General features: G+C 37.9%; 1 protein-coding gene across 1 annotated transcript; it reads left to right on the forward strand.

Annotated features, from left to right (window-relative positions):
• Positions 1-35: 35 nt before the first annotated feature.
• On the forward strand, positions 36-15,797 carry LOC139733889 (CCR4-NOT transcription complex subunit 7-like). Its single transcript, XM_071644696.1, has 7 exons — positions 36-65; positions 5,684-5,937; positions 7,356-7,549; positions 8,939-9,100; positions 10,258-10,435; positions 11,377-11,454; positions 13,338-15,797. The coding sequence occupies exons 2-7, from the start codon at positions 5,827-5,829 to the stop codon at positions 13,467-13,469; spliced, it is 855 nt and encodes a 284-aa protein (XP_071500797.1). The 5' UTR covers positions 36-65; positions 5,684-5,826; the 3' UTR covers positions 13,470-15,797.
• The last annotated feature ends 865 nt before the right edge of the window (positions 15,798-16,662 follow it).

Genomic DNA, 16,662 nt, shown 5'->3' on the forward strand with positions numbered 1-16,662 from the left:
TCCTAAAATGTACAGGACAATCACGAAAGGCCAAGGAACGATGAACGCTGCTGGTGGACGGAGGGGTAAGTATGACATAAAAATGCTTGAAAATCACTAGAACTTGTTAGTGAATGGAAAGGCTACACATTGATTGTGACACTGAAAAATTTGTGACGAGGAGAGCATCCCTATCACAATTTTCATGGATCTGAAGGGTAATTTACAATGTGTTGTTCAACTTCAAGTACTAGTAGTCGACTCTCGGTGATCACGATTTTTCCATGTTACATGTAGACCCTACTGTACACTGCTTTACTTTGCTAAATCATGTACGCTGGGAGAGGGTCGCTCATTGCATTAGTACCGGTACGTACAATAAGTATACTACGAGTGCGACTACGTACGTGCCGTACAGTCAGTCATTTCATTCAGTGCTGCGCATGCTGCTTCAACGAATGCGAATAGGCCTATCAAAGTTTCACAGCTGCAGCACTGCACATTGTCATTGCCACATTGGATTGGTCATTGTGACATTGTATGTAACTATTTGTGTTTGAGCTGAGCTGACAAACGCCGTCTAGGCCCTATCTCTTTCTATCTCCCTCCCGAAACATAGTTCGGGCTATGCCCTTTTCTTTAGCTCAAACATGTCAAACAAACTTTGTAATTGTGGGACTGCAGATTGGAAAATGACATTTCTTCAAATGCAATGGATTTCGGGATTGGAGTTGTAACAAGTTATACAGGAATAATACTTCTGTCTATACGAAACCTTGTACGACAAAACAAGATCCTAAGAAGTAGACTATAAAATGTTACATCTCTTCCCCTGTATGCCCCCCAAAAAGGAAAAAATAATGAAAAGGAGACAGAAATACGAGGGCCCAGTGATACGGCACTGATTTAGTGAGTATGATAACGTAAATATACGCCCTATATCAGTCCGGGAAACCCGCTCATGAGGACCGCCCCCGCGTACGAGGATGGTCCCTCCTCATGAGGACCTCCCCCCTCCTCATGAGGCCCCCCGGGGAACGCCTCATGAGGCCCCCCCTTCACTTCTTATTCATCTCACATCTGACGTATAAATTGTCGCAACTTTGCACGGTGATTTTTTGTTACACACACATGTCCACTATCCATGATGAAAAGAAGAAAAAATCCTGTCTGTTTTTTTTTTTTTTAAATCGAGTTTTAATCACCCGATGCAGAGCGCCCATCAAAACACGGGCGCCAGCGCGTTCGCACAATGCAAGACTGCCGCACCTAGCGGCCTGATCCGACTAAATATTTTCGATGCTTTTTTTCTGCGGCTCTCACCTCTCCGCGCACGAATTAGCCTCGTGAAGCTGAAGTCTGACATCTTTTTACACAAATTCGTAACGAGAAAAATTAAATCAGTACTAACCTGATCTTGTCCATATATTCCAAATTACTATTCCACACTGATAGGGTAGGTGGGTAGATGACATACTCCAGTTTGTTAGCAAAATAATCACTTTGTAGGTATGACGAGTTCACTTTCTTCGTCAATTCCGCCCACGATTCCGCCGCCCGCTTACCGTTTGGGCGCTTTCTCTGGAATCATCCCGCGACGCGACGTACGTCGCATCACATCACGCATCCAGCACATACCAGTCTGGTACTTAGTATGTGCTGGATGCGTGATGTATGCGACGTACGTCGCGTCGCGGGATGATTCCAGAAAAAGCGCCCAAACGGCGGAATCGTGGGCGGAATTGACGAAGAAAGTGAACTCGTCATACCTACAAAGTGATTATTTTGCTAACAAACTGGAGTATGTCATCTACCCACCTACTCTATCAGTGTGGAATAGTAACTATAATTTGGAATATATGGACAAGATCAGGTTAGTACTGATTTAATTTTTCTCGTTACGAATTTGTGTAAAAAGATGTCAGACTTCAGCTTCACGAGGCTGATTCGTGCGCGGAGAGGTGAGAGCCGCAGAAAAAAGCATCGAAAATATTTAGTCGGATCAGGCCGCTAGGTGCGGCAGTCTTGCATTGTGCGAACGCGCTGGCGCCCGTGTTTTGATGGGCGCTCTGCATCGGGTGATTAAAACTCGATTTAAAAAAAAAAAAACAGACAGGATTTTTTCTTCTTTTCATCATGGATAGTGGACATGTGTGTGTAACAAAAAATCACCGTGCAAAGTTGCGACAATTTATACGTCAGATGTGAGATGAATAAGAAGTGAAGGGGGGGCCTCATGAGGCGTTCCCCGGGGGGCCTCATGAGGAGGGGGGAGGTCCTCATGAGGAGGGACCATCCTCGTACGCGGGGGCGGTCCTCATGAGCGGGTTTCCCGGACTGATATCGGTCTCTTACCTTTAATGCAATGGCTCAATGGCGCCCGTAATTCGCCTATGAGCGCACTAGTACTACGCGAAATCGCGGGAGTAAGCCCTCTTTTAGTTTTAGCGCTAGCTTCTAACTGTTGAGTGTTATATTCTTTTTGTTTACTGACCTACTGCACTACACTACAGGGAGTACAGTCTACCATAAACAGACTTTCATCACCACGATCACATCAATCATATCACATCACATCTGATACGGTCGTACAGATGTAGAGGACTACTGCTGGACCCTGTTCGGCCTATTCCGGTCTCATCATTAAATACTACTCTAGAATTATTAAGTTAAACTTCATTGCCTTTGGCCTTTATGTGCATTGAGGAGCAGAGGTTTTGAATTTTCCCCTCTCCAATGTCTATCCAACAAGTTTTTTAAATTGTTTATTGTTAGGATACCCAGACTTTTTTAGCAACGTAGATCTCTATACTAGTACTACATTGTAGGTCTATTTACTAGAGCTAAACCAGCGTATAACCAGCACAAGAGCACAATGAGATAACAATCCTAGTATCCTAGTATCCAAACGGTTACTAGATTCTAGATTACTTGGTGAACGTCGGGTACATTACATCATTATACAAATAGGGAATGGTCATGAGTAAGAACAAGATGAAAATATTGAAATACAAGATTTCACATGAGGTGAAAGATAGTGGCGCTCTATTCTAGGCCAATAATGCGCCTCATCACAGAGTGTGAAATCTTGTTCCATTGCATGAGTAAGGACCATACACTGCACTGTTCGTTTTGAACAACACCTAGAGTTCTAGAACATCAACAGATGTGGTCCACACAGATTCTTGAATTTTTATTAAGTACAGAAATGGCAACCATTTTGTGTGAAAGACGAATGAGTAGCTGTCTGCACAGTCACAGTCACCGTGTACATGTATGTACGTATGCGATCGTGCGAAGCCGATCGGTTGAAGTTGTTTACTAAAAATGAGTGACTACATAAAAGTACGCGCTAGTATTAAAGTGCGCTTGTAATTGTTGAGTGTGCGTGGCAAATGTTTATTTATTGTGACATCAGAGCCGTCCAGTGGAACAAAAACTGAGTCAATCGTGAGTTTAACACAGGAGTCAGTGGAAGTGGGTGACGTCAGCCATGCGCTATCCGATTTTGCTCAAACAAAAGTGCACAGCTGACAGCCACAGCGTGCTGTGGAACTTTTAGCTAAATGTCACGTGATGGGCAATCGACCACTCGGATAGCTACATCCTTTTTAGGTGTTTTATAAACATGGGTAACATGGACAGACAAATAGTGAGTTTTGTCTTTCCATGTTGTTGCGTGCGTTCACCACTGTCAGCTGATGTTTAAATTTAAGAAATAACGGGCAGTGATGGGGCATATTTCATGAGTATGCCTGAAATGGTATAAAGCACTTGTTAAACAGAATTTTAGGTACCACCTTTTCCGGTGCTAGTTTACTTTCTTGCACCACCTCGCCAAATATGATCTGTACACCTGTACTGAATATGCACCAACTTCTATAGATAGGAGGGGTTCTAGGTCTATATTAAATAACCTAAAATAATTTCATCTGAGTCTGCAAAGTCTGGTACAAGTGGTAGAAGTAACGTTTTGACACTTATACGAGTGCCGGAATAAACTGATCGCTTGAAATGCAGCTCTGCACACGAACAGTCGGTACGTTCAGCGCATGCAATGACCGTTGACCGTCGATCATTGACAGTTGATCTGAGCTTTTTCTACTCTACAGCGCCTTTGGAAAGCTAAAGTTGCTTTTCCCTTTCAGCCAAATCATGCAGTAGCGATTGTATGTACAACTGTACTCTGCAGTTGAGTGTATGTGTGTTTTTTGCTGCAATATGCATTCCCATACATCTTTCTATGTTTTTGTTAGCTTTCCTTCTGTTCATTTTCTTACATTTTCAAGTATTCCTAACTTTACCATTCCTTCCTAATGGTATTAATCTATTTTTTCTTTCATTTTATTCCTATCTAACTTTTTCAATTTACTGTTCAATTTTTCTTTCTGCCTAGATCTGTTCTTTGTTTACTTCTGGTTATCTTTCCTGCCATCTACCCTTGAGTCTTTCTTTCCTCTCCAATATATCTTTCCTTACTGTCTTCTTTGTATGTATCTTTGTCTTTATTTCCTTTTCAACCTGTATGATTCTCTGTTTCCTTCCTTTTCATCTCCCTTTTCCTTCAGTTTCAATTCATTTCTCTTCTCCTAGTCCTATATTCACTTTTTCCTTTTCAGTCTGTTTTTTTTTCTCTTTTTCTACATCCATATATCCCTGTCTTTCCTTTTTAATGGAAGTTTTTAATACTTCTTTGTTCTGTTCCTTTATCTTTTTTCTTTTAAGTATTTTATAGTTTGTAAATCTTGCTTTATTGTTTCCAGGTTTGCCTAAAAAAAATTCAGTGGCTATCATTTAGTAATTTCCCTCCCCCTTTTCCATTGTGTCTCTATATTATTCTTTTACCACTGTCATATAGTCACATTTTTCACAATTTTATTTCATTCAAGCACATACCCTCTCTTTCTCTCCCTCCCTCTCTCACACACACACACACATACACACACACTCACGCAAACACACCCAACAACAACCACAACCTCAAACCTCAGTCGCTACTGCAAGACCTGGTACAAGCTGAGGGAAAGGGAAAAAGTTTGCATTTTTGAAAAATCATTGCGATTGCTACGTTCAGATTACTTGTAACCGACCAACTGCACCACTGTGTATGCCCTCGCCGCTGTGAACGTCTTTGTACCATACTGCCGATCTACTTGTATGCAGTGCAGCGCAGAGCTGCGATTGAGTTATTCCGACATGAGTAAAATTATAAGGGTAAAAAAGGCGAATACTCCACTTTCACTAGACTTTGGTCTCGCTCAGATGCAAGTATTCTTGGTTGTAGTTAACATTTAAATTTGAGTGAGTTTGTGCATGTTTGGAAATCAATTAACAAGTTGGTGCAAAAGTACACGAGCACTTCTTTTCTAATCAATTTACTATTAGGTCATTCAGTTGAAAAACAAAAAATTTTCTATGAGCATTCATTCATAAATTTGACCTTCATATGTTAGTAAGTAGTACAACATCTAGATGTCCGTCCAGCGTTGCTTAAGTTACACCAACATTTTCCATATCAAAGTGGCAAAGATTTTATGTGGAGCAAAGTTATCTCTCATTAAACTGTTCTAAAACATCATACTATATTGGGGATAATGCACACTGGAAACACAAACTAAAGTGACATCCCTGAAATTTACCCTTTTACAGTGGAAATGCCCATTTCTAACTTGTGATTGTCACAATCATTATGTCATACATGTAGGTTGAACTCACAAGACTGGCGACATTGCACGGAGAAAATGCTTTAGCAGAAAGTTCAAGGAGGAAAAAAAAAAAGGAAAAGAACCAGTGGAACTTCTGTGGTAAATTTAGGCAAAGGAAAAGGAGAAGAGTGGAGCCATCGTAATGCCAACGCAGACAAATGAGCCCTCTATTGTGGATGTTTGGACAAACAACTTAGAGGATGTCTTCAAGAAGATCAGAGTCATCACCCAGAAATACAAATACGTAGCAATGGTAAGAAACTCTCTTATTCTACAAGAGAGAGTATGATTTTCCAACAACTGTATTTTTTAGTCAACTTAGAGGCTATTGTAATATTTACCCCACTTCTGTGTTTTGTTCCATGATGTCGTGAATTATTTTTTAGTTTTTCCCAAATGACACTTTGATTTTAATTATTTGATATGTTGCATATTTTGCATTTGATAAAAGAGTCTTTCGTGTCGAAGGTGTCTGTGTGTGTGTGTGGGTGAGGGGGTATGTTGAATATTACATTGGTACATATTCTATGGAGCTGATATTCTTACCTAGACATCAAAGTTTTTTTATATTTTTTGTTATTTTTTTTAGTGATATAGATATTCATGACACACATACAGGTCAAGGAGGGACATGATGGGCAAACACCCTGGTCAGATTACATTGTATATACACTGAGCAGGAATCAAACCACTGGACCCATAGGAGTCTACAATCTACATGTGCCATCCACACTATACAACAATGCTATCATTTAGAGAGATTGCCAATGAGTCAGATGCATGATTTCATCTGAACAGGCTGTCATGTACATGTAATGACATGGAGTTAGTTCTGATGATATAGGGCTTGTCGTAGAAAACAAGGTGACTTTTGTCGCATCAGAGAGGTATGTGTACAGGTGGAAACTATACTTTGTTTTATTTTATTCTTGGGGGATGACCTTTTCCTCTAGACATATTCAAGTTTCAGTCTGTTGCTATAAAAAAGTACCTACACTGTACATCATACTTATACCTGTCTATTTCAATATGTTTTCCCCATTTCTTACCAAAATAGGTATTGGGATAGGTTACCCATAATGTCAGTTAAGATCCCCATAATGATGATTGTTGAGGAAATGACTGATGGCTTTCATTTGAGCAGGTGTTTGTACTTTGGGTTTTCTGTGCACACTATTCCTGTGATTATTCATGTAAACGTTTACTCTCCTCTACACTTTACTGATTACATATGTACAAATGTATTTGTGTATGCACTTGTAGTATTTATGAAAACTGCTATTATTTGAGAATTTATTCTGTACCAACAAGGTTAATGTTTCTATCCTCTTAAGTTGTTTTGAGTGAATTAAATTAGTGTAAATCCAGTGAGTCATCTGCAATGGTGATTGTTATGTCAAAAGTCTGAGCACAACTATGTTTGCCTTAAAATGATAATTTTGGCAAAAATTCTAATAGATTGCTTCTTTATAGTGATTTGGGGGCAAACTCTCTCTCATTGAAGTGGTCTGAATGATCACATTGTGTTGGGGGGGGGGGGGTAATTCACAAAGGAAACAGAAAATGACTGGACATCCCTTTTAGAAATGGCTCCTTAAATGTGGAAATGTACCTAATACAGTGCTCAGAAGAGAGATGTTGGCTATAATGCAATTTGTGATTGAAATGCAGGACACAGAATTCCCTGGTGTGGTAGCGAGGCCACTGGGTGAGTTCCGCACCAACTCAGAGTACCAATACCAACTTCACCGCTGCAATGTGGACCTGTTGAAAATCATCCAGCTGGGAATCACATTCTGTGATGAACAAGGCAACTTTCCAAAGGGAGGATCTACATTTCAGTTCAACTTCAGATTCAATCTCAGGTCTGTGCTTATGTGCAATATTGCTTAAAATCTGTTCTGTTACAGTTCCTCGAATATAGATGGAACTTTCTTCTTTCTCAATGTTGTTGGAACCTAAGTGTGAAGTTGAAGTGAAAGTACTGTCTTCAGAAACCATCAAAACTATTAGAGAGTTTTTGATTCACTTTACGTTGGAACATATCAACTATGAGATACCATTCAGATAAATTTTATGATTGTTTCCTTTTATTTTTTTCATAGCATACATGTATGCTGGTCTTGGGCATCATAATGTTCTGTTACCAGTGTATATTCAGAAAAAAACCCACCCCAAACTAAAACAACAGAAAAATTAAAGAAGAAGAAGATTAAAACCACCATTGTCATGCAGTATGCACCAGTCTTCTAGTGAAGGATGAAATCCATGTTTAAGTCACAGTAGAGATCTCTCTTACTTATCAGTGGCCAGTGAATGCAACACTTATGACCAACTGTCATTTGTCATACCATATAAATTACACAATGTTCTAACATAATAAACAGGACAGTGTCGTGACATTTTCATGATTTTCTGTTAATTGCAAGAAAAATCATTTGATGATTTTTGTATCGCTGAGAGTGTACGGGGTACTCATTTGGATTTTGATGGAATATGGTATACTGGGTATATAGTGTAAGTGAAGGTGACCATTAGTAGGACACTGTGTAACTGTTTGTTTTCTCTATCAAATATTATATTTTGAAAGATAGCACATGATACAAAACAGAACAACTATGAGGCAGCAATGAGCATATTATACACTTGTTATCAAGGCATATCCCTGAAGACAGCCAAGAGGAATTCATCTGTCACCCTGACATTATGCTTTCCAAAGCCTTGTTTTACTCAGATTCTTTCAAACCATAGTTATCGCGACAACGTCTGGGCAATCTTTTTGTACCCTGCCTGTTAGAACAATCTCGGCAAAATGTTGCTCAGATGTTGACGTGGTAACTTTTGTCAAATTCCACCCTAGCCACCTTGGGTAATAACCCCAACATTACCACTAGAACCCTTTTGTAAAAATGCTCTTGCAGTATTCTTTTGATAAACTCAACACACATGCTCAATACTTTAAACAAAATGACACACCGCTCAACAATTTTGTGCTTGGATTTTAACAGCCCCCTTGGCGCATGAACAGGTATGTTGTTATGGAAACCTACCAGAAGAACGTTTTTGGTGTGTGTCTCCTAAAATGGTACCCCTTGCTCTCTCCTATAGTTTAATTGCCCAGCAAGGTGAGGAATTTGTTATTTTTTTGTCTCGTCTATTCCAGTGCAATAATGCATTTCAAACCACTTTGTGTTCTGTCAAGTTGGTATGTTTTTAATCTCAGTCCTCTTGTGAAATGATATGATTTGTTCCAGTGAAGACATGTATGCCAAAGACTCCATTGAGCTTCTCTCAGGGTCTGGCATCCAGTTCAAGAAGCATGAGGATGAAGGCATTGAGGTGGATCAGTTTGCTGAGCTGCTCATGACATCAGGTGTAGTCTTGAATGAGAATGTCAAGTGGGTCACATTTCACAGGTAAGATAGTCATACAATTTCATATCCAGTGACTGCTAAGAATATTTTGGCAGGAACTATTTGTGGAAAACATACAATTGTACAATATACATGCAGTGCATCCAGTAACCTCTTGTAAAATGATACTTAGAACTAAACTATGTAATTAAACGTCTTAAAGCGAAAAGGACACAAAATATGGCTTTAACATAGTTTGCCTAGAATGAAGCTGAGGAAAAATGGCACCACATCTTGAACGTCTAGGCAAGATGTGAGTACTGTCCATCATTGTCTGGGTGTCAACTTCACACTCCCATACACACCAAGTGACTTCTGTGGAATTTGCACAGAGGGTTGAAAATAGAGCAAAATCTGAAACCTAACTGAAAAATGAATTTTTAATTTAATGAAACTGAATCATGCTTTCATTTTAAAATTGCCTCCAACAATATTGTACATTATTCAGCTATTGCTCATATCAATGTCAGTGTTAACTGATGTATAGTTTTTGAACTATTAAGGATCAAAAGTGGGAAATGTTTTTTGTAACACCTAGTATATTCTGTCAGCAATACACGAGGGGAAAAAAAAGAGAGAATTTTCTGCTCATGGCAAATGGAAGATGAGCTCATTTGATACATCACAGAGTCATCAACAATCTCTATTGGTCATACCTTCAAAATTTTATAGTAATCAAATTTCAAACTATCAGTATCCTTTTCCTCTCATTTTCTGGTTCAATTAAGAACAAAAAAATTATGATGGACTTACCCCATAAATCCAATGATACATTGGTATAATGGATAAGAGTAAATGTTAAGAATATAACTTCTGTGCAGAGAAGATTAAAGGGAAATCCCTGGTTAGTGGTCAAGATCTGTGAGCTTCATCCAAATGTGAATAACAGTGGCAGACTTACTGATTATGTGTTGAATTGCATGCAGATGATAGATTTTGGGGAAGAAAGATGTATTGCATCCGTAATATGTGTTATTCTAAAGGGTTATGTGTGTGCCTCTATTTTTGTGTGTAATTTTCCCTTTGTAACCCAGGAACTTTCAAGACTATAATTTTGTCTATGTGCAATGAAACACTGCCAGGAAGAGCTTATTTATATAACTCATGATATAACCAAGAGAGATAATGCTTCATTTCTTTTATCTCTATGACCTGAGCAGTAGCTATGACTTTGCCTACCTGATCAAAGCTATGACCGCCACCAACCTTCCATCGGAGGAATCAGAGTTCTTTGAGTTGCTTCGCATCTTTTTCCCTTGCATCTATGATGTGAAATATCTGATGAAGAGCTGTAAGGACCTGAAGGGAGGTCTACAGGAAGTAGCAGACATGCTCCAGGTGGGTCGCTGCTTCCAGTCTCACTTATCATGAGCATTATTTTCATGGAGAATCAGTTAATGAAATAAGTCTCAGTAATATCCTGTCAAGGACGAGCCAATTTTGCTATAACACACGTTTCCCATAGACACCTGCCAGAATATACCAGGACTAGTCTTCAATGGGATATGCATCTATACCAAGAAAGTACATGTAGTGTAGTAGATCCTTGAGGTTTTACACTGTTTTTATAACTTACTGGAACACAAATATTCTATGTCAGACAAAATGCAATATTCTTTGCCGATTTTGGGCATGTCATGTTTGCGTATTACTAGCAGCAAAACAAGCCATTCATGCAGCACTGACATATAAATTACCAATTTTTGCTTGGCTGTTTTCAACTTTTCCTAATTAGAAGATTACCAGGTAATCCATGTTTTGAATTGTCCGAGATTCAGGGGTTGTTGCAGACTGATAATGCTAACTGTGAACTGGTTTCTATTAGAATGAGCTATGGATGGTCCTAACTTCTGCGAGATTCTTTTTGTTGTTGTTGTTGTTAACTTTCTCTTACAAGGTAAATCCTCATACTTTTTTAAGATAAAAAAGTTATTAGCTTTAATCTCAGGAAAACGATGATAATGAACTTGAACATGTGATGACATGATGCTTAAAGCTACACCAAGCCTTCTTGCCAAAGTGCAATATTATACTCTTCAGATAAATGTTTCAGCCTGAGACTTATTGATCCCTTTGCAAATGATAACACAGGCATTCAGTATTCATGTTCAAATTAAAACTGTCTTTTTTTTCTTTTCTTTTTTTTTTTTTTTTTTGGGGGGGGGGGTCCATATTCTAACTTTTGGTGATTAAAACCGAGCATAAATTGTGTGAATGATCAGAATATCATTTTGTAGGTAAATGATGTCAAGATTTGATGTTGTCTATCTCCACGTTAGATCCAGCGGATAGGACCCCAACACCAAGCAGGAAGTGATAGCCTCCTCACTGTCCAGACATTCCTTAAAATGAGAGAGGTAAATACCTTCGTATCTCTATTACAATGTAGGTTACATTCATGCAACCTAGAGAGTACCAACGAAAAATGATCTAGCAGGAAAGGAACTGGGTATATGATCACATACAATGTATTTTTTATGTGAGGGTTATGGCATCAGATATTCTATTCCTGTCATGTCACTGCTGTAAATCAAATATTCACTGACGCTCAAGAAACAACACTCCGATGCTGGAACAAATATTCTGGTTCTTTACAACATTTAAGAAGTAGTTTGTGTTATTGCATGTCTATTGAATAACTTTCTTGCAGAAAGAAAAAAGAATATACTTTAATTGAAAATGTGTGACTTACGGGGGGGGGGGTGGGGAGGGAATAGTGCTAAAGATATCAAAAGCATTTATGGAATACAGTGTCATTGTTAGGGACATTCTGTCTTCATGTTATTTGATCACTGATTGTAATGTTTCATTGGAAAGTTGGTTTTGTTAACTTGTTGTGGAATATGTTGTGAATGTAATAGAGTTTGATTATAACAATAAATTTGTGTATATACGTATATATATTGTTTGTTTATCACATGCAAAATTTGTTCTGCTTGGTTATCTCTGCAGGCTTGGTTGTAAATTTGTAATGTGACAAAAGTGGATGTCAAGTCAGAAAATATGCACTGCACAGATCAAACATACCACTGTGACATTAGATATTTTGAGTGTTGATACTTGTCTATATGATATCCCTTGATAATGAACTTGTCTGAAATTATTGAATGGGTAGAAAACATATCAGAAAAATGTGAGAAGGGGCACTATACATTTCTTTTAGTATTCATACCTACACTGGCAAAATCTATGGTTAACCCTAAAAAGACTGGGGGGGGGGGCCCTAAAAGGCCCCCCCCCCCTCGACATTTCGCGCGATTACTCAGCAACACGCAATGCTCTTGCCGCGATGCTCTATGACTTTTTTCTTTCGAGTTTCCCGCACATTTTGACACCAAATTTGTGACGCCCGGGGGTACGGTTGTGAAGTTACATAACTTTTTGTACATGCACGTGAGACCGAAAATGGCTCCAAAATGTGATTTTGTGTACAAAGTCAATACAAATTGAGTTTTATCACATGGTTCATATAAATATGCTTATCTTTACTCTCAATGGCTAAAATCAATTTGTTTTAGTAGTATTATGCTTCAAAAAGGGTCTGCCACAAATTTTGCTGAAAAAAACAACAAAAACAAAAGGTCGAAAAAACAATGAAATACATAAGAAATTCATAAAACAATAAAATAAATAAGAAATTAATTTTGATACCGAAGTTTTTTTCAAGTACATTTGCTAAGAATGCTACAAAGAATATGTAGACCAAAATTAGCACTTTTGGAGCTTTATTTACTGATTTACATAAAAAAGTCTGATTTCTCGCATAAATTAGCATAATCAATCAAAATAAATTAAAAGAAGACTATTTTGGAAAATTTAAATATACGATCTTGTAGATTACATCGCACACTACCATTGTGCAAATTTTCGCGGCGATCGCGCGATCCACGGCCGAGATCTTAAGGGGGGCCCTTTAGGCCCCCCCCCCCCCCCCCCCCCCCCCCAGTCTTTCGAGCTACCAAAATAGCCCAGTCTTTTTAGGGTTAACATTCATTTAATATGTAACTGAAAGAGTGTATACTAGCAATATTTTCAAGGTTTATGATAATTTTATTTGTAGAACGATGATTATGATTTTTTTTTTAAATTTCATATATTTATTTATTTATTTTGTTTAAACATCAAGCTTCTTTTGCCAGGACTGTTGTGGAAGGATTATTATTAATTTTTTTTTTTTCTGTTCGTTCCTTCCTACTACCATGTTTATATTTCCTTCTTTTTTTTCTTTTTTCTGTGACAGTGCTATTTTGAAGATAACATTGATGATGACAAGTATTGCGGTCACCTCTATGGCTTGGGGTCAGCATATATGCAGAATGGATCATCATACAATGAAGAGAACAGTGCAGCTCCAACCACAACAGCAACATAGCACTCATAATCTCTCAGTTCTACCCTAATAGGGCTTTAATTTGGTGATGAGCAATTGTTTGTTCCCCATTTTCTCCTTCAAACTGTTGAAATTACGTGAGCCATTCAGGGCGAGTTCATCGAAATATGTGGCAGAATTGCAGAATTTTTTATCACTTTCACGAGTATGATATCTGCGTCAGGGGCTTCTACATACAGCATCGCTAAAGATTCCAAGTGAAAGTGCCTCTGTTTTGGCATGGGTTTGACTTTGTCTGCAAGATTGGCCAATAACAACTGAGGATTAGTCTGCCCTATAATGTTGTGAGACCCATTAGAGCATCAAGAATCATTCACCATGCATATTCATAGTGTGAAGATTGTGAGAAATTGAAAATCGTGTGGTCATATCTGATGATGCTCTTTGCAAATGTCAAATGCAGAGATATTGAGAAAATGTTAGCAGTAACAAATTCAAAATAATCTGGTGGTTCCATCTTATCAAAGAGTGGCTGAATGTCAGAGAAGCTGTGAAAGAGAGCCATGATACCTTGAGAGATTGCTGTTGGGGAATTAATCATTATTGGAAGAAAGCATTCATATCTTTCCTCAAAGTATTGTGAATAAAAGGGATGGAATAGTTTCGTTTGAGACCTGGCTTCAGGTTTCTGAATTTTATTGATGAAATGATGAAAAACCTCATGAAATATGAAAGAGCACATAAGTCCAAAAGGAATTCATTTTTTATTTGATGAAAATTGAATTTGAAATGTCCGAAATATCCAAAACAAAAGCGATCCGAATAAAAATTAGGTTGGACCTACCTTTTATTAGGATTGCTTTGTTTTACTTTGTTTTTGGAAAACTCGGCCATTTTGAAAAAGATTTTCATAAAATAAACTTTGAATTCCTCTTAGAATGGTACATTTCAAAGCTGATTTTCACCAAATAAACTTTAAATTCCTCTTAGAATGGTATGCTCTGTACCATTTCATAAGTGGTTTCTTACTCGCAAAAGTCAAAAGCTCACTTCTCATCTCACCCAATACTGTGCCATCCCTTTAATCTTTACTGAACAGATATCGGCCTTAACCAGCCATGAGGAAATGAATAGGGAAATGTGATTCAGTTTCCTCCACAAGGCTGCACTTTAAACCTGATGGCTTGCTATACTGTCTGGGCCAATATATTTGTCAAACATAAATACAGTACATGTATGCTCCACAGGCCACAGCATCAAAAGTGAAAAAAGGGGAATAATGAATTGTGTACAGCTCTTTGCCATCAAGATTGTAAACCAGTTACCAGAAGAGAATACCTGGTATATAATCCTGGAATATTTTCTCACCTGTGTCTTTTGAAATGACTGAACTTGACCAATTTATATATGACAAGGTAATGTTTTCATCTAGCAGTGTCTGTATGCATTTAGTAATTGGTAATGGAAGGAACACACAACAAACATTGTGTCTAGACTCTACATCATTTGTACTCCTCACCCTTTTTTCCCCACTTTGTAATTTTGTACTTCGGTTAATGTTCTCACTGGTGTAATAATGAGTGTTGAGCAGATGTTTGTAAGCTGTGTTCAATCTTGCATGGCTCACATCCTGTTACAATAGTTGCCAAGGTCATTTGTGTTTTATTTTGTGTTTTTGTTTTTTAAATTCACAAGAAACTTTTGTAATTACCATGTGGCAGCTCTACATTCTTAACTATGTACTGTATAGCTGTCAGTTTCCTGTGTGATCTTTGGCTGAGAATGAAATGTTACTGACTTGTACACTAGACACTTTAAATGGATTTCAAATTATATACTGCATCTGGAAGTGAAAGGAAAATAGGTTCATTGCTTTTGAGCAGTTGGTTAATGCAAACCATATCGGTCTAAACTAAGAAATCTGTGTATAAAATCACAAAAATTCTAGACTTTCAAGAGCCACTAGGCATTTTATACCTTCAGATTCGTTTTACACAATGGATGACGATATAAAACCTGGAAATGACACAGATCCTTGACTGCTGCAGTAAGACCACCTGTTATGCTTCTAAAGCGTGTGCTACACCAAGCTTTATAATTGTACATGCATAATTAGTGTGTGGTATATGTGAGGTGAGTAAAACATGCTCTCAAGAAAATTAGGTACACCACTGAATCGGGTAAAACATTTTCTGCAGGACACTACCAAATTATGTGGCGACTCATGCACTACATTAAGTTGTAATCTTTGGACTCTGGAGTCATCGTATTATTTGTCGCTGTAGTCCCATAAAACTTCTATGAGAAGGGGTAAGATATTTGTACATTGTACAAAGTGGCATTAATTTTGATGCCTATTGAAGATACATTTGTATTATTTGTCAGATACATTTGTCAGACGAGATATTATTTTTTTTTTTTTCACTTGCACCACGCTAGTTAGAAGTGAACTGAAAATAAGTCAAGCCACACAAATATTTTGTTGTTTAAATGACTCCTCGTGCGACTATGTCATTGGAACCAGGAACTAAGCTGTATCGTTTCTGTTACAATTCATGAAAAGTGCAATGAGAGATCTTTCCCTCCAAACTACCTGTTTAATTATTGATTTTAATATGCTGTTTTCAGATTGTTTTTAGAGACATGACTATTCTCTACTTTGAAAATCCTATGATGCATCATCAGATAAAAAACATATTCCAATTTATGACTTTCATATTTCATTTTGATGGGGAAAATCTCATGAGAGGCTGGAGAAGTCTCTCCCAAATACACAAAAGGTTTGAGCAGCTGTAACAATGTCTTGTGGTTTAATTACATTTTTTTTTTTTTAAATACAGGTGTGTAGGGTCATGTGCTTTTCAAAGCAAGAAAAAATCTTTTCATTCTACATGTCACACAAAAATCTTATCATAGATGTCTTTGGCACTTCAGTTTTATTTGATGTGATGCAGACTCTGTACTTGAAACATGGTGTGTTATTTCAGCAACAGTTGCTTTAAGCTGTGCCCCCCCCCCCCCCCCCCACCATCAGATTTAATCATTTATTTGTCACCATTGGTCCGTATTTCATATGAAATCATGAATTTTTCTGTTTTGCCTCTGCCAGTCAGTGAACAGAAGTTGTATGAGAATTGTGTAAATAAATGTATATGAAGTTCTTGTATGTACATTTGTTTTCAGGTCTTTGTGTGTGTGTGTGTGTGTGTGTGTGTGTGTGTGTATTTCAAATGAG

This window comes from Diadema antillarum, unplaced genomic scaffold, assembly GCF_040938485.1.
Source record: "Diadema antillarum isolate AM-2024a unplaced genomic scaffold, OU_Dant_1.0 seq00000501_RagTag, whole genome shotgun sequence".
Lineage (NCBI taxonomy): Eukaryota > Metazoa > Echinodermata > Echinoidea > Diadematoida > Diadematidae > Diadema > Diadema antillarum.